Source organism: Talpa europaea (genome assembly GCF_964194135.1).
Source record: "Talpa europaea genome assembly, chromosome: 2".
Lineage (NCBI taxonomy): Eukaryota > Metazoa > Chordata > Mammalia > Eulipotyphla > Talpidae > Talpa > Talpa europaea.
The window spans coordinates 84,222,016-84,249,847 of NC_140068.1; the positions used below are offsets into that span (position 1 = coordinate 84,222,016).

The 27,832-nt window shown below is 37.3% G+C and overlaps 1 protein-coding gene across 2 annotated transcripts in view; it reads left to right on the plus strand.

Moving 5' to 3' along the window:
• The window catches only part of PTCHD4 (patched domain containing 4), a gene marked incomplete at both ends in the record, with an annotated part of 164,861 nt that overhangs the window by 43,854 nt on the left and 93,175 nt on the right, over positions 1–27,832 (plus strand). For both annotated transcript variants that reach the window (XM_084256556.1, XM_084256557.1), the window contains one exon: positions 14,311–14,791. In XM_084256556.1, coding sequence (XP_084112682.1) covers positions 14,311–14,791 — 481 coding nt within the window. The remainder of the gene's footprint in view (positions 1–14,310; positions 14,792–27,832) is intronic.

Below are 27,832 nucleotides of genomic sequence, written 5' to 3' on the forward strand. Positions count from 1 at the left end.
CCCCAAAATATCAGATACAATCTGTCTCCTGAGTCTGCATTGAACGGGGAACAAGCTCTAGGTCATACGGAGAGAGGACTGCTAGGACTAGAACAGACAGTTAGGCTCTTTTGCTCTTTCTTTTAGCTATATATACCCCACTTTGGGAGTCCTGAAAACTTTCTGTCTTTGTAGTGTAACCTGAAGGTTGATGGAATGTTTTTGGTGCCAAGGGTCAGTTTTTATTTCATTTTAAGATCCCTAAATCACTCAACCATCATTTTGTAATTAGATGATAATGGTTAATAGAGCCCTTACAAAGTAATAGAGTGCCAAATATCATCCAACTTATTTCTCATAATAAACCTTGTGAGCTAGACAGTCCCATTTCACAACCAACAACAGTCTTAGGGAATCTATAAGTAACTTTTCTCAAGTCAGTAGTCATAAATGGTCAAATCAGCTGTCAAGCTCAAGTTCTCTGCACTTCAAAGTCTTCTAACTTCTAATCCAGGGTGTGGGTCTTTCCTCTGAAGAATAGGTTCGAAAGAATTCTTCTTCCTAAAGGTTTGTCCTTTGAAAAGAAAGTTGGTGACTTGCTGAGGAAAAAAAAAAAAAATATTGTCAAGTTAGGAGAAATTGGGTGGCTGAAACTTGATACTATTTTGGAAAATTCAGAAACAAATTGAGATCAACCTGAAACAGGAGTGCAGTTTTGATTAGGAGCCCTGTCCCAAACTCTGTGAAATAGGACTAGATGATAACAGAACTGATACAACTCAGGGGGATTTTTATGTATGACTGGAAAAAGCAGCAATCATGTTTATGTAAAGGAAGTTTTAAACTCGCAAAGGCTAGAATATGGGTTGGCATGCTTAAAAGTGGCCTAATTTTGAATAGTAAATTCACAGAAATGATTAATTTCATTATGATGAAACTGTCTACCTTAATATTTCTCCCTGTTACCTAATAATCTACACAAATCAGTGTCAAGACCATTTAGGATTAGCTATCATATATGCTTTTATTCACTGTAGTTTACTATCACCTAGCTTATTGAGGTTACCATATGTTCTGAACCAAAAATGGGGACATATGAGCAAAGAAAAAATTTTAATTTGTGATTATTATTAATTGAAACACCTCACATAGCTATAAAACTTAAAAACACTCATACATGTGAGTTTCATAAATTGATCTCATTTAAGTAATAAAATAACATGAAATTTTATATGCTTAAATTAGAGTCTATGCTAATTGGACATATCAATGTGCTTCTGACTTATTTCCGTGCTTACCATTCTTGCGTACTTGAGTGGGTCTTTTCTTTCTTAGATCAAACTAATATTTACAAGTGGAACACAAGTCTTTAATATTCACCTTAAACAAGACACAAACCTTTAAACGTTAATATTAGCCTTAAACAAGACAACCAAAAAGGCAATCTTTTCCTTTCATGAAATAAAAAGAGTTATTTTCTAAGTCTTTAAATATTTTTGAATTATCTTTTGCAGTAAGATAAATTGTCAACCAAAAATTTTTTTAATACTGATTTTTTAAAAAAAGATGTATTTATTTTTACAAGCACTGGGGTACAGGCCACAGGTGCAGGAGGGTGAGAGAATTCACCAGAGACAGAGCAGGGAGCAGAACAGGCAGAAGGACTGAAGGCACTGCTGAGGGGAGCAATAGGTGAGACAGGAGAAGTCTGCCGCGCCATGCGAGATCTCCTTGGCCAGCCGGGAATCGAACCGGTACTGTAGAGGTTGCAGATAGCTTCACAGCGCTGCGCTCAACCCGCTGCACCACCGGGGAGACCTGTCAACCAAAATTATAAACTTTTACTTTTGAGTTAATTTTTCACTCAGGTATTTTTTTTTAATTTTCTATTTTTTTAAATTATAAAAGTCAGATGCACTTGGTAGATAGCCAAGAATATAGAGTTTACTACAAATATTAGCCTGTGTACTTGACTAAATATGTCATATCAACACAGAAAATGTTAGCACACTTGCAAAGGTTAGCCATTATACCCACATCTCTAGTGTTGAGAGAAATAATATTTAACTCCCACATGGAGCTGTAAGATAGAAGTATACTTACTTTCTTGGCATTATCAAAAGACTTTCAATTATTTTAATATCTTTGAGGCTGAGTATCTTGGTAGTAGTAAAGAACAATTGCATGGATCTCATTAGAATGTATATCACACACAATACTTTAAAAGCATGTCTGTGCTTTTAGGGATTAAGAAGAAAAGGTAATTTAATGAAGATAAAATGGACTTAAGCAAGCGTTGTATTCTTTATCTAACATTTTACTGACATAGTTCAATAATTATTTTTCACTGTGACTTTGAGGTGGTTGTCTTTTAAATAAATAAGGACAGAGATAGAATAGGAAGAGGAAGAAAACTGGGGAAATGGTCAAAGAGTAAAGGAGAGAGAAAAAAGAATGAGTGAAAGGCAGGAGGGGTAGAGGAGAAATAGAATGGAACAGGAAGAGGTAGGGAATATATTCATGAGACAATGAACTATTAGAATCTGAATCATCTTCAGTAGAGAAACAAGGTTTTTTTTTTTTTTTTAAAGGAATTCAGACTTTTTTTTTAAAAGATTTTATTTATTTATTTATACAAGCACTGGGTACAGTCAGAAGCGCGGGAGGGTGAGAGAATTCACCAGAGCCAGAGCAGGGAACAGAACAGGCAGACTGACGAAGCACACTGCTGAGGGGAGCAGCGGGCGGCAGGAGAGGTCTGCGCACCATGTGGGACCCTCCTCCGGTGGCCGGGGAGCAGCCGGGGATCGAACCAGCACTGCAGAGGCTGCAGGCAGCTTCACAACCCAGCGCTCAATCGCTGCGCCATCGGGAAGGCGCCCGAGAAACAAAGTTTTATCAAAGATTAATACAATCTTAACCTCTCCCACAACCACAAATATAAATACTACATTCTTGGTTTTACATTCTTTCATAAAAGTCCATTGCTCCTTGAGCTATTTGCCCCAGATTGGTTTGCTTTAGCTTGGAAATGGTAAGCCCTTCTTTTCCTATGATCAATGAATTTATAGAAGTTTAGTTGTAGTGATAAAACAGATGCATACATAACAATGATAAAAGGCTTTGGGTATTATTATCAAAAGAGGACACTTTGAGTAAAAATTTTGATATAATCATAGAAAGCAAATCAGAATAGAAATTTTAAAAGTGGAGATCAGAAATGACAGCACTATCTCCATACTGCGTAAATTAATGGCATATTTCCTGGAAATTTTAAGCAACCTCATAAGCCACAACCTCTGTGAGTCTAATTCTCTAGATAATTCAAGATAAAAAATAAGCCAGCTTTCCCTTAGCATGGTGTTTTATGCGTGGCAAATGTGACTTTTTTTTTAACTTAATTTGACCTTTGGTATCAGATTAAAGAAAAACAAATATTTGGAAAGGAAAGATACAAATGCAATAAATTAAAAGAACCTCTCAAGGACCTGTTAAGAACTCAGACTTAATAAAAGGAAAGCCATATTGAGTCACCAAAGTCCTCATCACTTTTTCTTTGTAAAGAAAATACCATTTAGTCAAGTTCAAGGTCAGATCTGCTTAAGAGTTAAGTGTTCACACTTCACCCTACCCACTCATAATATGTAAAATGCTGTTATTCTGTATCTCACAGTGGACAAAACCACAGTCCTTCATGAAGAATGAGCATGGCAGATCTCTCTTGCCTTGCCTGCTGATCCCCTCAGTAATGTATTTCAGTAGATCTGCCTGTTCTGTTCCCCACTGTCTCTGGTGAATCCTCTCACCCTCCAGCGCCTCTGGCCTGTACCCCAGCTCTTGTATGAAAAATGAATAAATGTTTAAAAAAACAAAACAAAACACCTCAATTTGACTTTGAAACCACAAAGCAGATTGTTTAGAATCTGAGCCTGGGAATAAAGGTGTGCTAATTCTTAGCTCTCCCACCTCTACCTCTGCCCAAGTGAAATTTGATTAGCTTTCATGCCTAATTTATCCTCCCCTTCCTCTCTACCTTTTATTCATATCTTTAACACATTTTTAAATTATTTTTGTTTCTGAATCAATCATTTTTTTAAAGCTAGCTTAAGTAGCCAGGAAAGCAGACCAAATAAGAGCCAATTTAAAACTTTGATGAATTTCCTTGAATAGTTAGATGTGCATATTTATTTTCTGTGGTTGAGATCATGTTATATTATAAACTTTTTGCAGCCCTCAGCAGTTAACTAGATTCTTCGGCAGTGTCTTGACTGAGTTGTAATGTGCTTACACAATTTTAGTTTCTGCCATCTTATTCACCTATCTTTCTCCTCTAATAAAAGTAAAAAAGGGGCCTCCCTGGTGGTTCAGCAGTTGAGCGCTGGCTTGTGAAGCTGCCCGCAGCCTCTGCAGCGCCAGTTCGATCCCCGGCTGCCGGGCGAGGGTCCCACATGGCGCGCAGACCTCTCCTGCCACCCGCTGCCCCCCTCAGCAGTGTACTTCTTCACTCTGCCTGTTCTACTCTCTGCTCAGGCAATGATGAATTCTCTCACCCTCCTGCACCTCTGACTGTACCCAGTGCTTGTATAAATAAATAAATAAATAAATCTTTTTAAAAAAGTAAAAAAAAGAAAAAATCCTCCAAGTAATTTTTCCATTTATTTGCCCTTGTCTTTCATATACATAGATTAGCAATTTGCTTTCCTGGAAACTCAATACAAATATTGTTTTAATTTCTTAGATTTATAGGAAACATTAGAATGACTAAATCACTTTCAGCAACTCTTGTACTTTTAGAAAGTAAGCTTTCTCCAAAAATCTTTTAGAATTCCAGAAGAGGAGGTTCTTTGGCAAAAGGCCCAGGTGTGGGGAAAATTTATTTTCAAAGCAGTGTGCATTCCATAAGAACTGAAAAAAAAAAAACAAAACAACACTTTTTGATACTCATAAAATCAGTTAAGTCTTGGTTCAGCCAAAGTTATGAGGAAGGCAGAAGCAAATGAGCCCATGCTTCTTCTCTAATGTCTGTCTCCATCCCCAAAACACACTTAAAGTTCGTGTTTTACATTGTAGTTGAAGGAAGCTTTTAAATAAGCAAATCTTTACCCTCTCAGTGTTGATCTCTGCATCTCTCCTCCTAATGCCCATTGTATATTCTAGTCATTGTCAAATTTCCAGGAACACAGCATGCTTATTCTCCTTTCAAAGCCTTTGCCCACACCATTTTCTCTACCTGAAAGGCCATTGCTCTTCATCCACCTACCAAATTCCTATCTTCACTTGAATTATTGTTACTTATGCTTCAGGTTCAGCTGTTGCACTGGATGATTCTTTCTCAATATTCCCTTAACAGCTTGTGAGCTTGTGTCTTGTATTAACTATCTCTCTCTCTCTAAATATATATGCATGTATGTATGTATCTGTTTGCTTGTTTTGCTTATCATCCCCCATCTCCCACTCTACCTGAAAGTTATGAACTCTTTGGGGATAAGTACTGTACTTCTTAGCCACTTTATCCTTCATAGCTGATTGACACGGGGCCTGTTTTCACTTAATAGTTCTTGAATGGGGCCTCCCTGGTGGCTCAAGGTGTTAAGTCTCAGCATTATGAAGCTATCCACAGCCACTGCAGCAAGAGTTCAATCCCCAACCAGGGAGCTAAGGCACATGGCACAGCAGACCTCTCCTGTCTTGCCCGCTGCTCCCTTTCAGCAGTGCATTTCAGTACATCTGCCTGTTCTGTTCCCCACTCTGTCTCTGGTGAATCCTCTCACCCCTGCACCTCTGACCTGTACCTCAGTTCTTGTAAGCATAAATAAATAAATCTTTACAAAAAATAGTTCTTGAGTGGATGAATGATGCAGCCTTTCTTGCCTGTTTCTACCTGGGTGTCATGCATATTTCTTGTGCTCCCATAATTCATTGTTTGAAAGTTCATGCAATACCTACAAGTTCCATCTTTCCTGACTTTCCTATTTCTGTGAGGATGCTTTAAACTCTGTTCTGAAGTTTGCCTCTGTAGGTTGTCATTCTAGTCTACTTTTCCACTCAGAGGTGCTAATGGCCCAGAGGTTATACTCCTCATATAATACTTGGTTTTAAACAAGAGTCTTTTTTAAGGGGAGACTCATAGTCCAAAGGAAAGGCTATAATGGCAGGACTTTCAACCCTGCTACTGAAGGTGGCACTGGATGAAGGGCCTTCCTGCATTCCTCATGCTTAGGGAGGAGTGTGGCTTCTCCCCTGACTGATAGCCGGCTTTATGTACTACTGCATCAGAGATAAATGTCCTTTGATATGGAATACTTTTCCTGAGAGGACGTTGTGATCCTTTCAAGAGAGATTCACTGAAAATAGTAACATTGCTTTTTATGGAAAATTTTGGAACGGGATTACTAATATACTGATAGGAATTACAGAGAAACAAAATGGTCATCCTTACATGCTTCACATTTCGTGCAGATGTTAACTCTTCTACTTCTGCACCTTGTCATTAAATCTGTGTAAATATTTTGCATAAGCAAAGAATAAATTAATTGCATTTATTCAACCATGTGAACAATAAGCCGATACTGTAGAGCATATATGAAATAGAGAGCCAAAGATCAAATAAATTTTACACTCTAAGAAATAAATTAATTCAACTGGGCTACGGAAAAGTGATTTATATCTAGGTAAAATGGGGAAAATTCTTGATCTTTTTCCATTTCACAAGAATTCTCTTTGGAAATTACTCAGAGTAAAAGGAGAAATAGCAACTGGGTCCAGATTAAAAGAAGATAAAAAGCTTCTTGTTTCTATGGAAATGAACATAGGTCATCTTGAGTTTTTCCTTCATTCTTATTTTCTGCCTTAGGGCAGATTTATCTAGCCAATTTTATGGTGTCTAATGACTTTACCACAGAGGAATCATTAAATACAGAGTTAATGAAACCTTTGGAGAAAATGTAAGTCAAGTTTTTATTTGGGCGATGAGGGAATTGGTTTTCAGCAAAGACAAGCAGCATGTCTTCTGACACTCCGCTCTATGATAGCAGAACTACAACTTGTAACCAGGTATCTGGACCCTATGTCCTGTGTTTTTTTTACATACATTTATTGGGAAATGCAGATTAATTTTAGAGGGCTAAGTGAATAAACAGTATCATTCCAATGTTTAATTTATAATATATGTTAATAAGAAAATTATCCACAGTGGGCTAAGATGGAGGACTGTGAATGATTAGGTAGTTGGTACACTATGGTAACAATACCTGATGGGGGTATCCTCATAATATCTCAATTAATAATATTAAATAAAATGATCCAGGTGTTTAATGAAAAAAAAATCCAACATTTTCTGACCACTATTCCAGACATTTTACATTTATTAACATGGTGATTCTCCCTATGCCTTATGATTTCTGTTTTTTTTTAATTTTATTTTTTAAAGATTTATTTATTTATTATTATTTATACAAGCACTGGGTACAGTAAGAAGCACGGGAGGATGAGAAGATTCACCAGAGCCAGGGCAGGGAACAGAACAGGCAGACTGACAAAGTACACTGTTGAGGGGAGCAGCGGGCGGCAGGAGAGGTCTGTGCGCCTGATTTCTGTTTTAACAATGTACCGAGAACTTGAGATTTCCAAAGCTGGTCAGTGCTGATGCTGAGAATCTAAGCTAGACAATGGACTCTTGAGTCTGTGTACAGAACTGTTCATGTTGTACTTCTTTTATTCAAGTATGTTAATAAATTATTCAAACATATGTCCAGTTGTGTTGAGTACACAAGCTTTGGTGTTAGAAGTAGGAATCAAGAGTTTGATTAAGCCATTTAGTAACTGTGTATCCTTACTCATACTACTTCTTGCTTGGCCTCTATGTTTCCATTGGTGACTTGAGCCTAGTCTAGTATAGCACTTGCTCAGAGAGTGACTGAAAGATTTACCTAGAATAATACAAATGAAGTCTTAAATCTTGAAACTGTGTTAAAAATCTCCTACCAAGCCTCAGTTAATTGATACTCCAAAGTGCTCTGCTAAACTTGGTTTATATTCTGGTTGGTTGGGTATAGTTCGTGTTTCATTTCAGCAACACAGAAACCTTACATTTTTGGCTTTCCTCGTTGAAAAATATAAAATGTAAAATATTTTATTGAAAAATATAAAATATAAAAATATTTCACTATACTTAATAATGCGACACAAAAATTTGGTTTATTGTTTATTAGGACATATTCATGCTGTAAAAATCTCCATTTTGAAAATGACTTGATTCTTTTTTTTTAACTAAATACTTTGCAGCAACTTGTTTTCTCATTATTTTCTTGTTTCTACTAAACATGAGGCTCTGGAAAGGAAATTCAAGATAGTTGGTGATTTTTTTAATCCTCATTTACTTGTATATTTGATATTGAAAATAAAACAGAGATATAAGTTAGGAAATTAATATGAGGAGAAATTGTGTTTAAGCACAAGAAACCTTAACTCTCCTTTAGCAATGCCACAATCTACCATACCTAGGAAAATTTCAGCGGTAAAAGACAATTGACAATATAAAAGTTTCCAATATCCTTGCAGTGTCTACCTCATCAAAAATCAAGGGCATCTGAATTAAAATTGTCTTGGACAGGTACTGTGCCCACCACATTATCTTATAGTCACAAAAAGTATCTTAGCATCAAACAACCACATATATTGAACAGATATGACACTTCCCTGTCATTTCATAACATCATTGAGTAACGGTTTTTGCCTCCCAATTGTTTATGACATTAATGTTTCTATTCTCACTCTTTAAGAATTTATTCTTTGATTTTATCTTGGGGAGTTTAATTTCCTTTTCCACTGTAGAGATGTGGATTGGATAGAAGAAATTTTAAAAAGCTACAAAATGGTAAACATAAACTAAAGAACTCATTTTTTTCTCTTCTTTCTTTCTTTTCTTATTTTTATTTATTTATTTATTTTTGGCATTACTGCTCCTGGAAAGATAATGTGATAAGATGCTTTATAGCCATGAGATAGCACTGTGACCGGCAATTCCATTGATTCATCTTGGTACAATTTACCTACCAGATACTGACTGCTGGCATTTTTTCATGCTGCATCAAGAATCTAAAATACTGCAAGGACTTCCTAAGCTCTTTCCTTTAGAGTCACCCCTCCTTCCTATATCATGTTCCACTTTGCAGAGTGTGTGCACTAAAAGTTAATCATGCCATTCCCTTGCTTAAAACTCACCAGTGGATTCCTATTACAGAATAGTTAAATCCCACTCCATAATAAGGTTTTTATGTCCCTTTCTGAAAAGACTTCACCTCTTTCTATAGACTCAAATTCATTTTTTTGTTTGTTTCATATATATATATATATATATATATATATATATTTCTCTTTATCTGAGGTCCTAATGTCCTCAGGCACTTTGATCTGTCTCTTAATGATGTAGTCTTTAAAGAATAATGTGTGATCAGTTATATATACTGCAAGGTGAATTCACTGAGTTAATTATTTATATTGTATATAAGACTTTGTCCTAGGCACAGGGTTAGTATCAGTGACCAAGACAGGAAAAGTACCAGCTCTCAACAAGCATGTATTTTAGTGAAGAAACAGAAAAGGAGTGACGGCATAATTAAATAACATCATTTTAGATAAAAATCATTAGGAATGGGCCTCCCTGGTGGTGCAAGGGGCTAAGTTTTCCATAGCCACTGTAGCACGAATTTTATCCCCAGCCAGGGAGCTGACCCACATGGAGCAACAGACCTCTCCTGTCTTGCCCGCTGCAACCCTCAGCAGTGTATTTCAGTCAATGTGCCTGTTCTGCGCCCCACTTTGTCTATGGTGAATCAGCTCACTCTGTGCACCTCTGGTTCTTATATGCATAAATAAATAAATATTTTTAAAAAGAGGGCCTCCCTGGTAGCACAGGGGTTAAGCACAGCACTGTGAATCTATCTGCAGCCTCTGCATCATGAGTTAGATTCCCCAGCCAGCCAGGGAGATAACCAGATGGTGCAGCAAACCTCTCCTGTCTCTCCTGCTGCTCTCCTCAATAGGATACATCAGTCAGTCTGCCTGTTCTGTTCCCCACTCTGTCTCTGGTGAATCCTGTCACCCCCTGCACCTCTGGCCTGTACCCCAGCTCTTATATGCATAAATAAATATTTTTTTTTAAAAAGAAATCATTAGTAAAAGAAGATAACATAACCATGTGATAGGGTGATTGCTGGGAAAGAGATGTCTAGTTTAGATTGTTTGATTCAGTATGTTTGAAGCTAAGAGCTCCATGAGGAAATTGTGCTGGCCATAGACTAAAGGAAAATATTCCAGGCAAGCACAAAGTTAAGGAGGTGAAAATCAATTTGGTGTGTTCAAGGTATATGAAGAAATGCCAGAACTGCTGGAGCAGAGGTCCAGAGAGGAAGAGTGATAGGAGACCAGGTCTGTGGCCTTGTGACCAATCATGGGCCATGCAGAGTCTTGCAGGCTATTAGGAGTTTAGGTGCACATACGGTATGGCCTCATATGGAATTGTACATACAAGTAGACTCTGACTTCAATGTGGAGAACAAATTAGGAAAGAGCAGAGGTAGACTTGAGGATATGAATCAGCTCCCTTCATTAAAACTCTGAAAAAGGAGAACATTAAAAGAAATTGTTACCTTTGTGTCATATTTTTAAGATTTATCTTCATTGGAATATAAAAGTGATTTCTGTTCTCAAAGGAATTTCAGAATTTTTGTAGGCTATTTCATTTGGAGCGGAGGAATTTGAATCAACATGTATATTAAATGGGAGACATTTGGTTTTTGGAGGAGGAAAATACTGGACAAGGAGACCATAGGTGAAGTCAATTTTAATGATAAAGAGCATTTAGTGGAGATCATGAGCCAAAGTTGATCCCCTAAAATCATCCCCATAGGATTCTGGAAACTACTGGGTTTGAATTCAGAAAAACTGTGTTGATACTATGGGTTCATCACTTTGAAAACAATTTGCCTTCTCTGAGCCTCTGTATTTGCTCATCATTTAAACAAAACAATTCTACCAGGTGACTGCTAAAATTTTATTAATCTTTTAAAATAATCAATATCTGACTATTCACTCATAATATCATTTCTAACACATCTTTTCAAAGTAACTTTATGAATATGAAAATACCATCTATAAAAGTTACTTTGAAAAATAATAAAGCTGGAAACATTTTTCAGTATCATGTAATCATTAAGTTATATACTTATATCTGCTCATTTTATGGAGGGGAGAACTAGAAGGGGAAATTAATCATTTAAGGTTGCTTATGAAATTAGTGTGCCATGCATGCTGCAACCCAGGTCACATGACTCCAGTTTAATTGTTCTTTCCATTAATTCCACCTGACATTTTATATGTCCAGGAAAGTGTTACCCAGGGAATAATTACAGCAAATGTTACATTCATTTTCTCCTTTGTTTCTCCTACATAGAAGCGCCTATGATTGGTTAATTTGAGTATCTGATGAAATCTTCTACCACACTTACAAAACATAGTTGAATTTCCCTTACAAATGATTTATAAAAGTGTATTTATTGATAAGGACGATTCTGAGTAGGGTGATTGGTACAAAATGTGGACCATTCAGTAAATCTTTCAATTCATTCACCCTCAAAGACCTTGCTTATTTTGTTCTGGTGCATGGATAGAACGTAGCATTTAAATAAACAGAGAAAAATTCTTTTATTTGTTACAATACATTTATTTAAATATAATGGATGAAAACACATCTTTCATGAAGTAATTTTTGTATAAAATGAAAATTAGACAACTTCAAAAGCGGGGGTGGGGGTAGGAGGGAGGCAAGCTGCTAACCAAACACAATGAAGATCAACTATTTAAAAATCTATATTTTGTTTTCTTTAAAATTTTGACTTTGGGGCCTCCCCGGTGGCGCAGCATTTGACCGCTGGGTTGCAAATCTGCCCGCAGCCTCTGCAGCGCCGGTTCCATCCCCGGCCGCCCGCTGGGCGAGGATCCCACATGGCACGCAGACCTCTCCTGCTGCCCGCTGCTCCCTTCAGCAGTGTACTTTGGTCCTTCTGCCTGTTCAGCTCCCTGCTCTGGCTCTGGTGAATTCTCTCACCCTCCCGCGCTTCTGACTGTACCCAGTGCTTGTATAAATAAATAAATAACTCTTTAAAAAAATTTTTTTTTTTTACTTTGTCCAGACACATTTTCAGCACCCTCTTTGATCCACTATAATCTCCAAATGAGGTCTGAGGATGCATAAATCTTTGTTCCACTGCTGCTAAAGATCCCCAAGAAATCTTTTTGATGACAGAAATGAATAAAGACAGAACTACACATTCTTAAGTGAATAAATAAAGCTTAGAAAATACTTTCTTTTTCAAGTCACCAAAAGTTCAAATCATTATCACAGACAGGACTAGGACTGTAAGAAGTAGAAGCAAGTGTGAAGTTAAAAAATTATGCAAAACTTACAACAAAATAAACAAGCCTAATTTAGGAGCAATCTGGGTTGAACTGAATGGAAATCATATCCCACAATCTCGCACCTCCTTCCTGGAAACTTTGCTATCTTTCCACTTGCAGCTCATGGAGAACCCCATGGGGTTTATTCAGGAGAGAGCTATGGAAACTACAAGTGGAATTTCAGTTTGTTTTTAATTAAAATCATATTGCACAATAACATTATATAAGTTTCAGGTGTGCTTCACTGAGAGTCAGCCTGTGAATATTCTCCATTAAGTTCCCCACTAAAAGTCAGTTTGATTTTTATAAGGAAAAAAAAATTCTGAAAATGACAAGGTTGCATAGAAGTGGAAAATTACCAAATTCTTTTTTGGAAATGTATCATTCAGTTAAAGTTGGTCAGATTGGGTTAAATAGGAAAACTGGTTTACTTTAACAAATAGGAGAAAAATGGAATGTGTAGTGATGAAATTTCTTTCCTGAAATTCTTGAAGGTTCTACTAACAATATTTGTACTCTGTAAATTTCCAAAACTTTTGGTGTTTGCAACACACTCTCATATATTAAGACTTCTTTGGTGTATGTTAAAATTACAAATACAAATAAGCACCTCAGATATAGGTCTCTGAACTAAACAAGTCTGCAAAAATGGTTAATTGCATGTCTATTACATCCCAGATCTGTGAAAACAGCCATAGTTATCACACTATTGATTGGTCACCCTGCCACATTACCTTCTTGAAAGAGCTGTTTTCTGCTCTGACTCTACTCTTACATCCACATGAGATAAACATAGTGCCTGATCTAACAAACATGCAATCTACGTGGGGCCTAAATTCATCTTCATGCCTGCATTGTGTCACCTGTTATCTTTAGTGTTTTACTCTGTCTTGCAGCCCGCTAGTCCAGCTGGCAACTACTGCCATTGAAGTAAATGACATTACTGTCAAAAAAGAAAATATCCAATGTGATTAAAATTTGGTGATGACTGCCAGGGGTTTCTTTCTGGTGTTAAAACATTGGTTGAGAATTACTGCATTAAATCTGTTTAGCCAGCTCAGTGTGCGCCTTAGGCCTGCTTTAAGGTGGAGTGATTTCCTTCTCTTATAAAATATCATACTCCTTCATCTTGTCTACTTCATTTTATCACTGAAATGTTATCAGTCTCATCTAAGGATCTTCTTTGGTTCCTGGGGGGAAAAGATCAGTCTATGACCAAGGCAATTGTCTGGGGGGAACTTTGTAGTAAGAAAACTGTTGTTCATATCATATTTAGAAAAACACCCCAACACTATTAATTAAAGCAGTATTTTCTTCTATGTGTTGTGCAAATCACAGTTGTAGCCTTAGAGTATAAAGAATGAGTGTGTATGTTTGCAATGTTTGTGTTTGAATGTGTGTTGGTATAGGTATGTGTGTTAAACATAGAAAATATAGCATGTATTTTTAAAGCAAATAATTATTTTAACTTTTGAAGTGTTGCTAACTCATGCCATGCTTCACTTTTGGCTGAAACTGAATCACAAGTTTTCATCATGCACCAACGAGTTATAATAATTTTTTATAGAAAGAAATGGTGGAAATGAGAGTATGGATGAAATCAAATTAATACTTATGTACACTTTTTATGCATGTGGCAAGTCTTGCATAGCTTCATATTCTTTGCATCTTTTCTAATCCTGATCATCTTGCATGGTAGTCCACGTAGCTCCAAAAGGTTGACCATAACATCCTAATGTGCTCCTCCACCCACATGAGTTTCACAATTGCTAGAGCCTTTCTTTGCCTTCTTGTGCTCCTTCACTTAGAGTAAGAATCTGTTCTCTGGAATGTGCATCCCTCTGGTAACTTGAGTCTCCTTTTTCTGTTTTCAAGGATGGGAGGAACAGTTTTATTGGACACCAACTGGGCGGGGTAGTGGAAGTGCCAAACAGCAAGGACCAGCGGGTCAAGTCAGCCAGAGCCATTCAAATCACCTACTACCTCCAGACCTATGGCTCTGCCACCCAAGACCTCATAGGGGAGAAGTGGGAGAATGAGTTCTGTAAGCTTATGAAGAAGCTCCAGGAGGAGCATCAGGACTTCCAGCTTTACTCTTTAGCATCCTTTAGCCTCTGGAGAGACTTTCACAAGACCAGCATCCTGGCCAGGAGCAAGGTCCTGGTGAGCCTCGTGCTGATCCTGACCACCGCCACCCTCTCCAGCTCCATGAAGGACTGTTTGCGCAGCAAGCCCTTCCTGGGCCTCCTGGGAGTGCTCACAGTATGCATCTCCATTGTCACCGCAGCAGGGATCTTCTTCATCACTGATGGAAAGTACAACTCCACCCTGCTGGGAATCCCGTTCTTCGCCATGGGTAACTATCCATCCTTGTGGTAATTGGATTCTTACCGATTTGGGGCAAGGTAGTACATTTCTTGAATTCTCAGGTGGAAATTTGTTTTAAGTGTGTACTGGTGTGTCAGTGTGATTATGAAAGATTTGACTCAGGGGGATGTCTGTTTCACCTTGTTGGACATTTCAGGAAATGATGGGCTAAGTGGGAAGTCATTTTCCCACTTACGTCAGGGAATTCAATGCCATCAAAATTCTAATTGCACAATATTTTCCCCCAAAATTGTAGAACAAGGATTATGGAGTAGGGACTTACAAGGCCTTTTTGTGGTAAAGAGTGAATATCATGGGATGAAAAATCTGAGGACCAAAGAAATTCTTTATTCAGTTATGTTTATTAATTCAATGTTTTGGCAAAGAATATATTCCATTTCTCCACATCTATATAACCTATAATCTTCCTGCAGCCACTTCAAGATGTATCCTCTAATTTTTTTCATCTCTGGTGAAAATATCCAATGAGCATCCATAGTCAAAATAATCCCTTCTTGCAAGTTTTCTCCAAAGCAAACTTTGCTTGTGCCTGTGTCAGTGCTGCTAGCTCTTCTCTCTGGCACCCAGACCCACATCTGCAGGCTGCAGCTCAGGCCCAAGGCACAGTCAGGCAACTGCTGGGCTTGCTATAGCAATACTGGCCATATCTCCTTAGGCCAGATCCACAGAAATCAATTCTACCTTCCAGGAACTTATCTACCCTCTCCTCTATACATCCTCCTGTTCGTCTCAGAATTGAATTTTGCTGGCATCTCTTCTGTCATGCTTGGTCAGCATTGGTCTTTGGGGATCTTGAGGTATGCTGGTTTCACTCCATGTTTTGGGATTCTCTGGACTATCTGGATTTCTAAGTTTATTCTCCCTGGAGACAAGCAGGAAACTTCCTCTGATGCTATCTTCCCCATCAGTCAAGTTGGAATAATTTTATTTGAACTCCATTTCTACCTCTGTCTCTTCATGTTGCCACAGCCTATTAATTTTTAATTAGAGTAATATGCATTATAATATTAAAAGTGTCAGATATGCATCATTAAAATCAACATGCATATGCATAACATTAAATTCATGCATGAACTCCAGTTCTATCATTCTCCAAATGATTGTCCCTTTATTCTGATTTACTCACCGCCCTACCTTTCCCTTGTGGCAACCACCACTGGTTACCTTAGTCCAAAAGTTTATTTTTAACTTTATTTAGGTTTTTGTTTGCTTTTTCTAATACAACTTATTAATAAAATCATACATTTGTCTCTGTTTGGCTTATAAGCATAACACTCTCTAGATCCATCCATGTTTTTGTTAATGTTAGGACTTCATTTTTTTAATAGCTGTATAGTATCCCTTATATATTTATATAATATCTTCTTTATCCATTCATTAGTCAGCTAGCACGTATTGTTTCCAGTTCTTAACTATTTGCAAATTATCCTGCAATAAACTTGGAATACCTATTTCTCTTCATATTATATTCATATATATTCATATCCTTCACTTAAATACCTACCAAGAAGTAGAATAACTGGATTGTATGGAATTTCCTTTTTCAGTTTTTTGAGAAATCTCCATACTGTTTTTCATAATGGCTACAATAATTTACATTCCCGCCAATAGTGTAAAGGGTTACCTTCCCTGTGCATCTTCTTCAACATTCATTATTTTTCATTGTTTGGATAATTGCCATTCTTACAAGATTGAGGTATATCTCATTGTTGTTTTGATTTATGTTCCTCTAATAATAAGAGATAATGAACATCTTTTCATGTGCCCATTGGCCATCTGGATATCTTCTTTGGAGAAATTTCTATTCATAAACTCTACCTATTTTTAATTAGTTTTTTTATTGATGGCTTTGTTGAGTTCTTTGTATGTTTTGTATATTAACCCTTTGTTAGATGTATGTGTGCAAATACCCTTTCCCATTCAACAGATGTCTTTTTATTTTGAAGCAAGTTTCTCTTGGATGAGTTTTTTTGTTTGATGTATGCACACTTTAGAGTCAAGTCCCTAGAAAAATCCCTACAACTGATGTCACAGAATGGGTCTCTATGTTTTCTTCTATGTATTTTATGGTTTCAGGTCTTACATTCAAACCTTTAATCCATTTTGAATTAATTCTTGTATGTAGTGTTAAATTGTGGTCTAGTTTTATTCTTTTGCATGTGGCTGTCTGGTTTCCTAAACACAATTTAGTCAAGAGACTTTCCTTTTTGCTTTGTAAGCTCTTTGTTCCTTTGTAGTGAATCAATTGTCCATATGTATGTGGTTTTGTTTCCATGCTTTAAATATTGTTACATTAATCTGTTTCTGTTTTTGTTCCAGTACCAAACTGTTTTAATTACTACCAAATTGTAGGATAGTTTGAAGTTAGGGAATTAATACCTCAATTTTCGCTTTTTGTCTCAGGAATGCTTTTGCTATTTGGGTTCTTTTGTAGTTCCAAATAAATTCCATGATATTTTGTTCATTTCTGTTAAGAATGGCATTGGAATTTGGGTAGGAATTGCATTAAGTCTGTATGATGCTTGCGATCTTATTTGGTGACCATAAGGAAGAGAAAGAAAGGGGGTGTGGCTTAAACAGACTGGGCAGTTGAGTTTTATGAGCTGGGGTCGGGGAGGTAGTTTAGATCTAGATCATGTAGGGCACTGAGAACTTTGATGAAAAGTTATTTGAAGCATTTGAGACAGGTGAGTATGATCTGACTCATGTTTTAAGGCATCTTTGACTACACTATGGAAATTATTTTGCAATGGAGCAAGAATAGATACAGGGAAACTATGTAAGTGGTTATTGCAAAAACTTCATGGGATGTGATGGTGGCTTAAAATAGCATGGGAACAGTGACACTAGTGAAAAGAGATTATACTCAGGTTACACACACACACACACACACACACACACACACATATATATATGTATATGTACGTATATACGAAAATAGAATTGGCAGGATTTCTTGAAGGACTTGATCTGGTTTATAAGGAAGAGAGGTCAAGGATGTCCCCAGACCTGAGGGCTGAATAGCTAATGGAAAGCAGTTCCATTCTTTTATAAGAAGATCAAGGGAGGAATAAATTGTGGTAGAAAATATCAAGAGTTTGGTTTTACATCTGTTAGGCTAGAAATACCTATGTATTATACAAGTGGGAAAACATAGGGTTAGCTATATAAGGAGGTATGTAAATCAGATTCAGACATAAAACCTGTAAGTTGCAGATGGAAATAAATAGGTTAGGTTAACATAGTTAACAACAAAAGGCATGGAAACTCTGATAAGGTAAACTAGAAAAATAAATATAGACGGAAAATAGAAGTCTGAGATCTGCGCAGGGGACCCTAGCTTAGAGACAAGGGAGATGAGATAATGTTTCAGAAAATGATCTAAGAAGAATCTAAGATAACCAGAGAAACAAAAGAGAATAGTGTCCTAGAAGCCAAGTAAAAATCAGTGTTTCACAAAAGAGCAAGAGCTCAGTTATTCCAAAAGCTGTTAAAAAATTGTGTCCAATAAGAAGAATGTATCATTTGATTTAGCCACTTGACAGTTATTAGTGGTTTTAAAAAGATCTTCTTTGGGGGATCACTAAAGATGAATGGGTAATTTTAAAAGATTCAATAGAGAATGGAAGATCGGAAATGGAGATAACAAGTAAAGGTAATTATTCCATAGAATTTTCTCATTAAATAGAAATAAAAATGACTGTATGCTGATGGGAATGTGTAGTAGAGAAAAAAAAAAAAGCTTCATGTAAAGCAGAGAGAGAAGGAAATGGCAGACAATGTCACTGAATAGGGGAAATGGGACTGGATCCAGAGCACAACCGGCATTATTGACTTTACATCAGAACATGGATGACTCATCTACAGTTAAGAAAAAGGAAGGCAAAATATATGGGCAGATTCAAATATATTGGTACATATGGGTGTATTAGAATGTGAAAGTATTCTTCTGTGCCTTCAACTTTGTCAGTAAAGTATTAAGGATGTTATCAGCTGAAATCTATAGAAAGTGGTGATTTGAAGAAAATGAAGGACATTTGAAAGAATTAGTTTAGAAAATTTGAGAAAAAAGGGGCCTCCCCTGGTGCCCCAGTGGTTGAGCACTGGGCTGCGAAGCTGCCCGCAGCCTCTGCAGTGCCGGTTCAATCCCAGGCCTCTGGCAAGGGTCCCACATGGCACGAAGATCTCCCCTGCCACGCCCGCTGCTCCCCTCAGCAGTGTATTTTGTCAGTCTCCCTGTTCTGTTCCCCGCTCTGGCTCTGGTGGATTCTTTCACCATCCAGCGCTTCTGACTGTACCCAGTGCTTGTATAAATAAATAGATAAATCTTTAAAAAAAAGAAAAAGAAAATTTGAGAAAAACAAGGGAGAAAATTTAAGTAAACAACCAGGAAGCACAAGAGTTCATTTGAAGTTTATGTTCATGAATTTAAAATAGAAATAATACATCTGAGGAGGTGTCAACCTTTCCCCCTAAGTCACAAATAGTCTTATAAATCAGTGTTAGCTCAATAAAAAGAGATCAATAATACCTGAAGTATTATGAAAATAAATGGTAACCTCATGGAAAAATAAACCAGTCATCATGGCTGCTAAGTCAGTTCACTCTCCTGCCCCTCAGCCATAAAGAACTGGGTGGAAGAGGAGTTGAGTAGGCATTGAGATAGTTTGGGAAGAAAAATTCCCAAAACAAGGAGGGGGTTTATAGTATATACAAAAGAATGAATATAATGAAAGATCATGAAAATTGTGCTAGTTAGGAGCAGATAACCCATATTACAATAACAAATAATGCCTTAATACTTACACATTTCATAGGAGTGGATGTTTTTAAGGAAGACAAAGGAACAACATCTGTGGCCTCCCATAGGATATAAAATAATACCTATAATATCAAGGTTCAGTAGTACAGGAGGAGTGAGAGAAAAAAACAGTCTCCACTGGAAGGGGGCTGCTTGGAAAGCAGTGTGGTCAGGAAATAACCAGTTTTTATTAGTAAAAGGAGGTGATAGTGATAACTGGAGCAGAGGTTTTGGAAGTAGGGAATCTCAGTGGTGACAGACGAAATTCCAGAGGACAGGGGCCGGGTGGGACAGATCTACAGTGTCATATGGGGGTTGGATAGACTTGTATGGAACTGTGAGTAAAAAGCAAAGACCTGGGAATATTGGGTCTTTATGTTCTTTATGTTTGTTCTGTGAGGGAGGATGAATGACTTTGCAGTCATATCACTGATCCTTGCTATTAGGTTCAGCTCTCAAAATTACTAACTTCCACCTGAGTACAAAGGTTTCACTTATGTTTCAAGACAAATGCATACAACTATAATATGAATTTATTGTGTGTGTGTATCTATGATAAGAATATAAACATATAATTCACTGGGGAGTAAAAGGGGAAAAGTGTGAATCTCTTGGCAAGGCTCAGGAGACTGGCAAGGCAGAGCCATTGTAGCCCCACCTAGAGAGTTCCTAGCAACCATCCATCTAAGGAGAGGGATGAGCCATTTGTCAGAGTAAGTGTTCCCTGTAGTGACTCTCATCAAATCCTGGAGAAGGCTTCAGGACCATGTGCATGGCCTCTTGGAATACCCAGGTTTTATCTGTTCTTGCCTTTCACATTTGTTTATCTGTGTCTTCTTAAAAAGGTAAATTAACTTTTTAAAATTTTAAATTAATAATTTAGGTAATTTTATCTCAATCGCTCCCATCTCTCAATCATTCAAGGTCATTACCATGTGAATATATGACATCTAGATCAGTCTGTATCATTAGAGTATCAATATGATTTTGTGAATGATTTTGTGAAATTGTGAGTCAGATTACATCACCTCTCTATTCAAAACCCTCCAACAGCTTCCCATCTAAATCAAAGTAACAGATATTCAGTGTTCTCCAACAAATCTGCTATCTGCTATCTCTGTGACCCCCAGTCTAATACATTTGTCTCTCCTCTGTGACTTGTTTCCTTACCTCCTGCAAATCTTTTGTTTTAAGATTTATTTATTTATGCATACAAGAACTGGGGTACAGGCCAGAGGTGGGTGGGGTGGGGTGAGAGGATTCACCAGAGACAGAGCAGGGAACAGAACAGGCAGACTGACAAAATACACTGCTGAGGGAAACAGCAGGCGAGACAGGAGAGGTCTGCTTCACCATGTGGGCTGCATCCTGGCCGGGATTGAACTTGTGCTGCAGAGGCTGCTGATAGCTTCACAGCACTGTGCTTACCCCCATCCACCACAAGGGAGGCCCACCTCCTTCAAGTCTTGATTTAAAGGCCAATTTCTTAGTCTGGGCTTTTCCACTATCCAAAATTGCAAGTGCCTTTCCCATATTTCCTATCTCCTACTGCGCTTAATTTTTTTTCCATAGGGCACATTATCTAACATATGTTTTATTTTATGTTTTGAATTGTTTGCTATCTCTCCTCTGCAATAGAGTATAAGCCCCCCCAAAGATGTAAATTTTCATTGTTCCCTTCACTGTTGTTTTCCACATACTTCAAACAGTACTTGTTCAGAGTAGGCACTCAAAAATATATATGGCCTTTTAGTGTTTCTCAAATGGATCAATTTAATGCATTATAGACTACAATTATGTTTCACTTGAGAAGGAAAGAAAATAAGAAGGAATAGAAAATGTCAGAAGGTGTTGCACATAACAAAGGATTATTGTCATACTTTTATTTGTTTCATATATATGTTTATAATAGATGATGATATAAAATGTATTTTATAATGTGGACCACAGTCTAAAATTTTAGAAATTTTTTGCACTAAAGAAGCTTCTTTAGACTAATGTCTTAAGCAAATCATGGTGTTAAGTGGGGAGCTATTGATGGGGAAGTACTTGGGAAAACACAAATTGTAGGTTGCTGCTCCTCTTGATTCTGCTAGAGGCAGTCTCTGAATTTAGGAAGCAGAAGGGTTTCCAGGGACATGAGATGCTACCTTTTGGGCATTCTGTTTCCCTGCACAAAAATTAGCATAGTATTTAGCGCATAATGGGCCCTCTAAAATGTGGTGGTTGGCTAAACATGACGGTTAGCTTTTATGGTATTCAAAATATTTCTCATTAAGCTGATTTTGCCACAGAGCCTTTTTAACTTGGGGTCACTGAACCCATCAAAAATCTTCCCAAAATAACCTCATTTCTGCAAGACAAGAATATTCTAAGCCATCTTAATTATTGTCTTGGTATTTTTGGTGCAAATGGGTTATTTCTTTTGGAAACGTTGGCCAATGATGTGAAAACATCCTTATGTTTACAGATGTGAGTCAGAACTCTTGAAGTCCAGTCCAATCCCTGTCTCTTATCTGTTAGTTAAATGGTCCTCCCTCATGTTTTTTCTTTCATAAGATAAGGAAGTTGGACCAATTGTTCTTTAACATCACTATCACCTTTACCCTTTAATTAATGAATCACTTATTTGATACTTAGATTATATGTCATTTTATCTAGATTTGGGGATCACTGGGGACTGGAACTGGTTCCACTTGCCATGTATCCAGTGTCTAGTGTTAAGTGCCTATCATAGGCATTTTGTGAACGTTGAATCATTGATGGTTTTTGTAAATATTAGAATTTTTAGGGTAACTAAATCTTAACTTTTGATTGTTTTTATTTTACATTTCTTAATGTCCCTGTTTAATGCTATTCTTTAGTTTTGATTTTCTTCTATTGATCTCTGTTATTTTGCAGTTTTGAAATAGAGCTCCTGGGGCAGAGGTTTTTAATAGTTTAGACTTATTCTCACTAACTAGCTTTTGGAAAACTTTTGAAGAAGATGGAAAGGGAACAAATCTTTACATAACAAGAAATTGACTTCAATGTCAAACATTGGAGGTGGCATTGAATAATATGTACTTTTTAATTATACAAAACTGTCCAACATTAGTAATAAATATTAATTCCTTATGATTATGCATTTTCTTTGGGATTTACCTCCATTTATTGTATTTTATACTACTATTGTATTAACTCCAGTTACCACTGGAGTTCAGCAAAAAAAGGAATAGCACTATAATATAACACAGTTTGACTTAGGGCAAGAGCATATGGACCCATTTTGGTGATCTTGTTTATCTCAAGATAACTGATATACTAATTTAGACTTTCAAAATGCAAAGATTTGTAATAAATCTTATGTGGCCTTTCATTTTCTGCCCTTTTTATTTTTTTTACCTCAAATCAGAAAGTGACTCAGGCTTTATTATTTAAGAAGACAGGAACTGAGGGAGGCATCAATATTTTCTAGCATATGGTAAAATTATTATGTAAGTTACCTTTACTTCTCTCCCATGGACAACATGTCTATCACAAGCAACCTTAACTATCCTTATTAGCTGAAGCGGACTTGATTGTCACATCAAAATGTTCCAAGAGAAAATATTCCTGATGCAAGAGAGTTGTAATCACCAACCAGAATGGGATTTCAGAAATGCTGCATCAAAGTAAAGACTGTAATTCAAAGTTTCAAAACTTGAAGAGTGGAGCACTTTAACATTTATATTATTGCTTTTCTGAGGAAAAATAAAGTCCCATTCAAAAGAAAATAATTTTAAAACTGAAGACATCTGTTAGGTACAACTGTTTTCATACTACTATTTTTATATCCTCCTATCTGACCAAAAAAAAAGAAAATTATCAGAGAAAAATGAGACAAATCCTAGACTGATTTGTGGATCCTGAAATAGGACTATAAGGGCTCTACAGCCATCCAAGACAGTGCCCAGTAGAAGACAGGTCATGGTCTGTGGGTTTTCACCCTTGAGCACAACTGCAAAACTGCTTAGGCTCAGGGAACAGCAATGGGATTTTTTTTTAAACAAACAGAGGAAACTAAGAGTTTCAGGGCCACAGGTGACCAGCTATCTTACCCTAGGTGGTGTCCACATTGTTCAGACGTCCCAAACAAAATGCTGGTCATCCAAGATGGCGCTGTCCTGCCTACAGGGACCTGGAACTCACAGTGTGCCCACAAGCAGTGGGCCAGGATCCAACTCATTTGCAGTTGGGGCCACTGAGATGATACTGCAGCAGCCCATAGCAACAGTCGGGATGGACAGCAACAGATGCTGAACCAAACAACAACAGAGGCAGCAACACCAAGAAGTGGTGCTAGATAATCTTAGTTGTGGCTCAACAAATAGCTGCTTAAAACACCAGCCCTGGGGCCTTTTGTGCTCTTTTCAGGTGATGGTAGAGGCAGGACTGGAAGCAGATGCAGCCTCTGGGCCATTGTGAAGATCCTCGGCTTCTCTTCAGGGGTCAGCTGCTGGATGTTTCTATTTTCTTCTGAGGCCAGAAACAGAGGATGGTAGGATTCTGGATGTTGGGAGTCCCAAGCTGGTGCCTGCCCTGCCTTATAACCTCTTTCAGGACCTCCTACCCTAGTTGATAACTACCTGACTGAGCCATTTTCAATTTTAAGTGACCGTTTGGACCATTTTAGGACCAACTGGCCCATCTGGTGCCAAATAATTAACTAATGAGCTGATGAACACCATTGGTTCATTTAGCTCACACCTCATTGACCCATTCTGTGATCCAGGTGCCAAATATAAAAAGGCCAGTGCCATCAAGCCCCCCAGCACCATCAAGCAGCACCAGCACCAGGCCTCTATTAAGCCTTCCTGTGGCCTTCTGCTGCAGGACAGCCTGGATGCTGCCCAGAGGCTGTGCTCTGGGCAATCAGCAGAAATTCCCCCTAGGGCTCTTCACTGAACACCTGGCTGGGCCCAGAGGGAGGGGCTGCTCACAGGCAGCAACTTCTGGCGCAGTAAGTAAAACCAGCCACGTATTTTCAAGGGCTCCTGCAACCTAAGTGGCATTGGGAAATGCCAGTCTTGACCTGCAGTTCGTACTGTGGGGTCTGGTTTCCATCCTAGTTAGTCATTGGCTTCCCAGAATGGGAGAATCCCTGTGCCTTGTTTATGAACTGCCTTCCTGGAACACTTCATGTAAGTATATATCAAATACCTATGTATCATAACTGTTGGTTTCTTTTGTAATGATTGAGCAATGCTTTCATCCAGACCAAGGCAAGATTCTAATATCCTGCTTTCATCCAGACCAAGGCAAGATTCTAATAGCCCTGCCTTGTGTTATAACTATCACTATGAACCATTAGCGCACTTATATATCTGAATTTGATTTTAATATAAAGAAGATGCTGCTGTTTTTCTTACCATTTTCCTGCATTGATTTGGCCTAAATGGGAAAGTTTACTGACTAGTAATATTTCCAATGATTGAATGATTGTTTCCATTTTAACTAGACATCCCAAAATATTTAATAATATAAATTAATAAAGTATTAGTTAAAAATATTTACTAATAGCATTTGAGATGACATAATAAAAAGCATAAATAGAGTGTAGCTATGAAAACACTCAAGGATACAAACCATGGAGATGAGATAATTTTATCAGAAAGGACTGAGTATAAGATTAGGTTATGCTACATGTTAGTGAAAAAAAAAAAGCTAACAGGTTAAATGGTTTACTGTATTGAATGAAAACCAAATGAGATCACAAAAGAAAAGAGACTGAAAGAATGCTGAATGGCTCTTAGTTTGTGTATTTGGGGGTGTTTGTGTATGTGTATATGTGTGTGATGTTGTGATAACCATAATGAGATTTTAATACAAAATAATGAACTGATGGGCTCACTCTATAGTTATGTTACCTTCCATTTCTTTTCACCTGTAATGATCAGGGCCAGCACAAATTTATGTACTTTATTTTGACACATTTTGCAAATTTTGCACATTTTGCTCCACAATAGTTTCTTGAATGAATGATTTGTAACTTCATTAGTTCACAGCAAAGATTATGGTTGTTTAGAAACCAATATAAAACTATAAAGTCTTAGTGCCGTCACCCCTTTGGCCTTAATTTGATCCCCAACCAGGGAGCTAACCCACATATGGTGCAACAGACCTCTCCTGTCTCGCCTGCTGCTCCCCTCAGCAGTGTATTTCAGCTGCTCCCTACTCTGTCTCTAGTGAATCTTCTCACACCTTCACCCTTCCCTGCCCCCACACCTCAGGCATATGTCCCAGATCTTCTATACACATACACACACACAAAAAAACCTGTATGAAATTATATGTATTCTTTCAAAAGTTTTAGAACAATGGTTTTTAAACAAAACCATTGAAAATGATTGTGTAATAAGGGGATTTTGGATTTCAAAAACTTACCTCTCCCAGAGGTAAGTTACAACAGTTGTTTCTATTAATTAGAGAATGAATGAAAGAAAGAATAAATAAAGTCCCTAGAACTATTCTTAACACAGACGTGGAGCCATGATCAGAGCTGTGTTTCTTGATATTTTCTCCTAAGTTCTTTATCCCTGCTAGTTGTTCTCAAACTGAGCCCTGTCTTGGGCTGTGCCGGGAAAGTCTACAGTCAACAGGACTTCTGGCTTCTGATGGTGTACTTTACTCTGATTTTTTTTTATGTGATAAATTTCATAACTATTAAGTATGAAGTAAAGTTCGTATGAACTTGTAAGAATGCTTGAAAACTGCCAGCCCTTTACTGTGCTATAGAGTCTCCTTTTTAATATAATAAAGGTGAAAACTAAACAAGATGAACTAAGTTTTTCTCAGAGCCTGATAGTTGTGCTTTAATCAATTCTTTTATACTTACTATAATAATTTTATTGAAGTGTTTCTCTGGAGGTGTCATTTCTACTTGAGATTTTAACTTTCTCTCCTGTACACAAGTTCACAGAATTTTATACAATGCAGAAAAATTCAAAGGGATGAAGACGAAGAGTGTGTGTTGTCATGGGAAACTGAGTGAGACTTTCAAGAGACTCCAAAGGTAGATTACATGTAATTTCACTGTATTCCAGGGTTAGAATATCTGTTTCATAGGCCAAAAAAAATTGTACTGTAAAGGCTCAGTGGCAAAACCAGATTCTCAATTAAAGAATCTCATTAGCTAAGTTGATAAGAGATAATATAATGATCAGAATTAGTGTTCTAGATATCTCTCCAAAAAATGTTTTGCACATTTTCTCTTAAGGGGGCTCTTTTTCTGAAGATATTTAAATTGACCAATTTGTGATGAACATAGTTTAAAATATAGTGATGAATTTCCTTGTTCTCTTCAAGAACTGCAGCCAAAATGGCCACCACTACCTCTAGATTCAAGGTCAATCCTTATGGAAATGTATGTGTACACAGTACTGATGCTTAGATTCCTGATCCTACCATTCTATCTCATCCACCTCCTTTTGTGCATAACCTTTTCTCTAAGGTGAGACACTACCACTGATTATATTAATAAATGAGCTAAGTAAATAGTGTTTCTGTTAGAACGAGTTGTGGTTCTTTCTCCTTTGATAATCTATCAATTAAAAGAGTCTAATCCTCAGAGAGTGACCATCTTTTAATGATTTCCAAGTGTTTGCCATTCATTCCTTCTGTTCTCACTGTGAACTTTCTGTGATATTTTTCTTTTTTATTTTGTTATTTAGTCCAGTCTATTTATCCCTTTGTCCACTTTGCTAATTCTTTTTAATCTTATCCTCAAAGATGAAAAACCTAAAGCAGTAGCATGCTGCCTGGGAGTTCTTACATTCCCTCACCCTACCTGGACACCACTGCCAACATGCCAACTGGTTACTCTGCTCAGCACTGTTGTCTCTGTTGCAATCAGGCTAAGGGAGAGAAGGTTATCAAAGAATGTCCATCAATGTAGTCTCTGTGTACCTCCAATTCCAATCTGATTTGCATGCTTTGCCCTGGCCAAAACCAAACTGACAGATGTGCAAATGCGCTAGGCTGTTTCTTGTTTTGTGATGTTCCTTTTTCGAGAAATTCCTTTCTGTCCCTCCCTTGCTGATTCTCAAAGATATTTATCTTTGAGATAAATATTGCTCTTTGGTGATATTTATAGCGATTTCTAAACCTAAGAATGATTACTTTTTTGACTTTTCTGTACCTTTTCGTTACTATTATACTTATACAATAATTTTTCTGTGCTATTTTTGT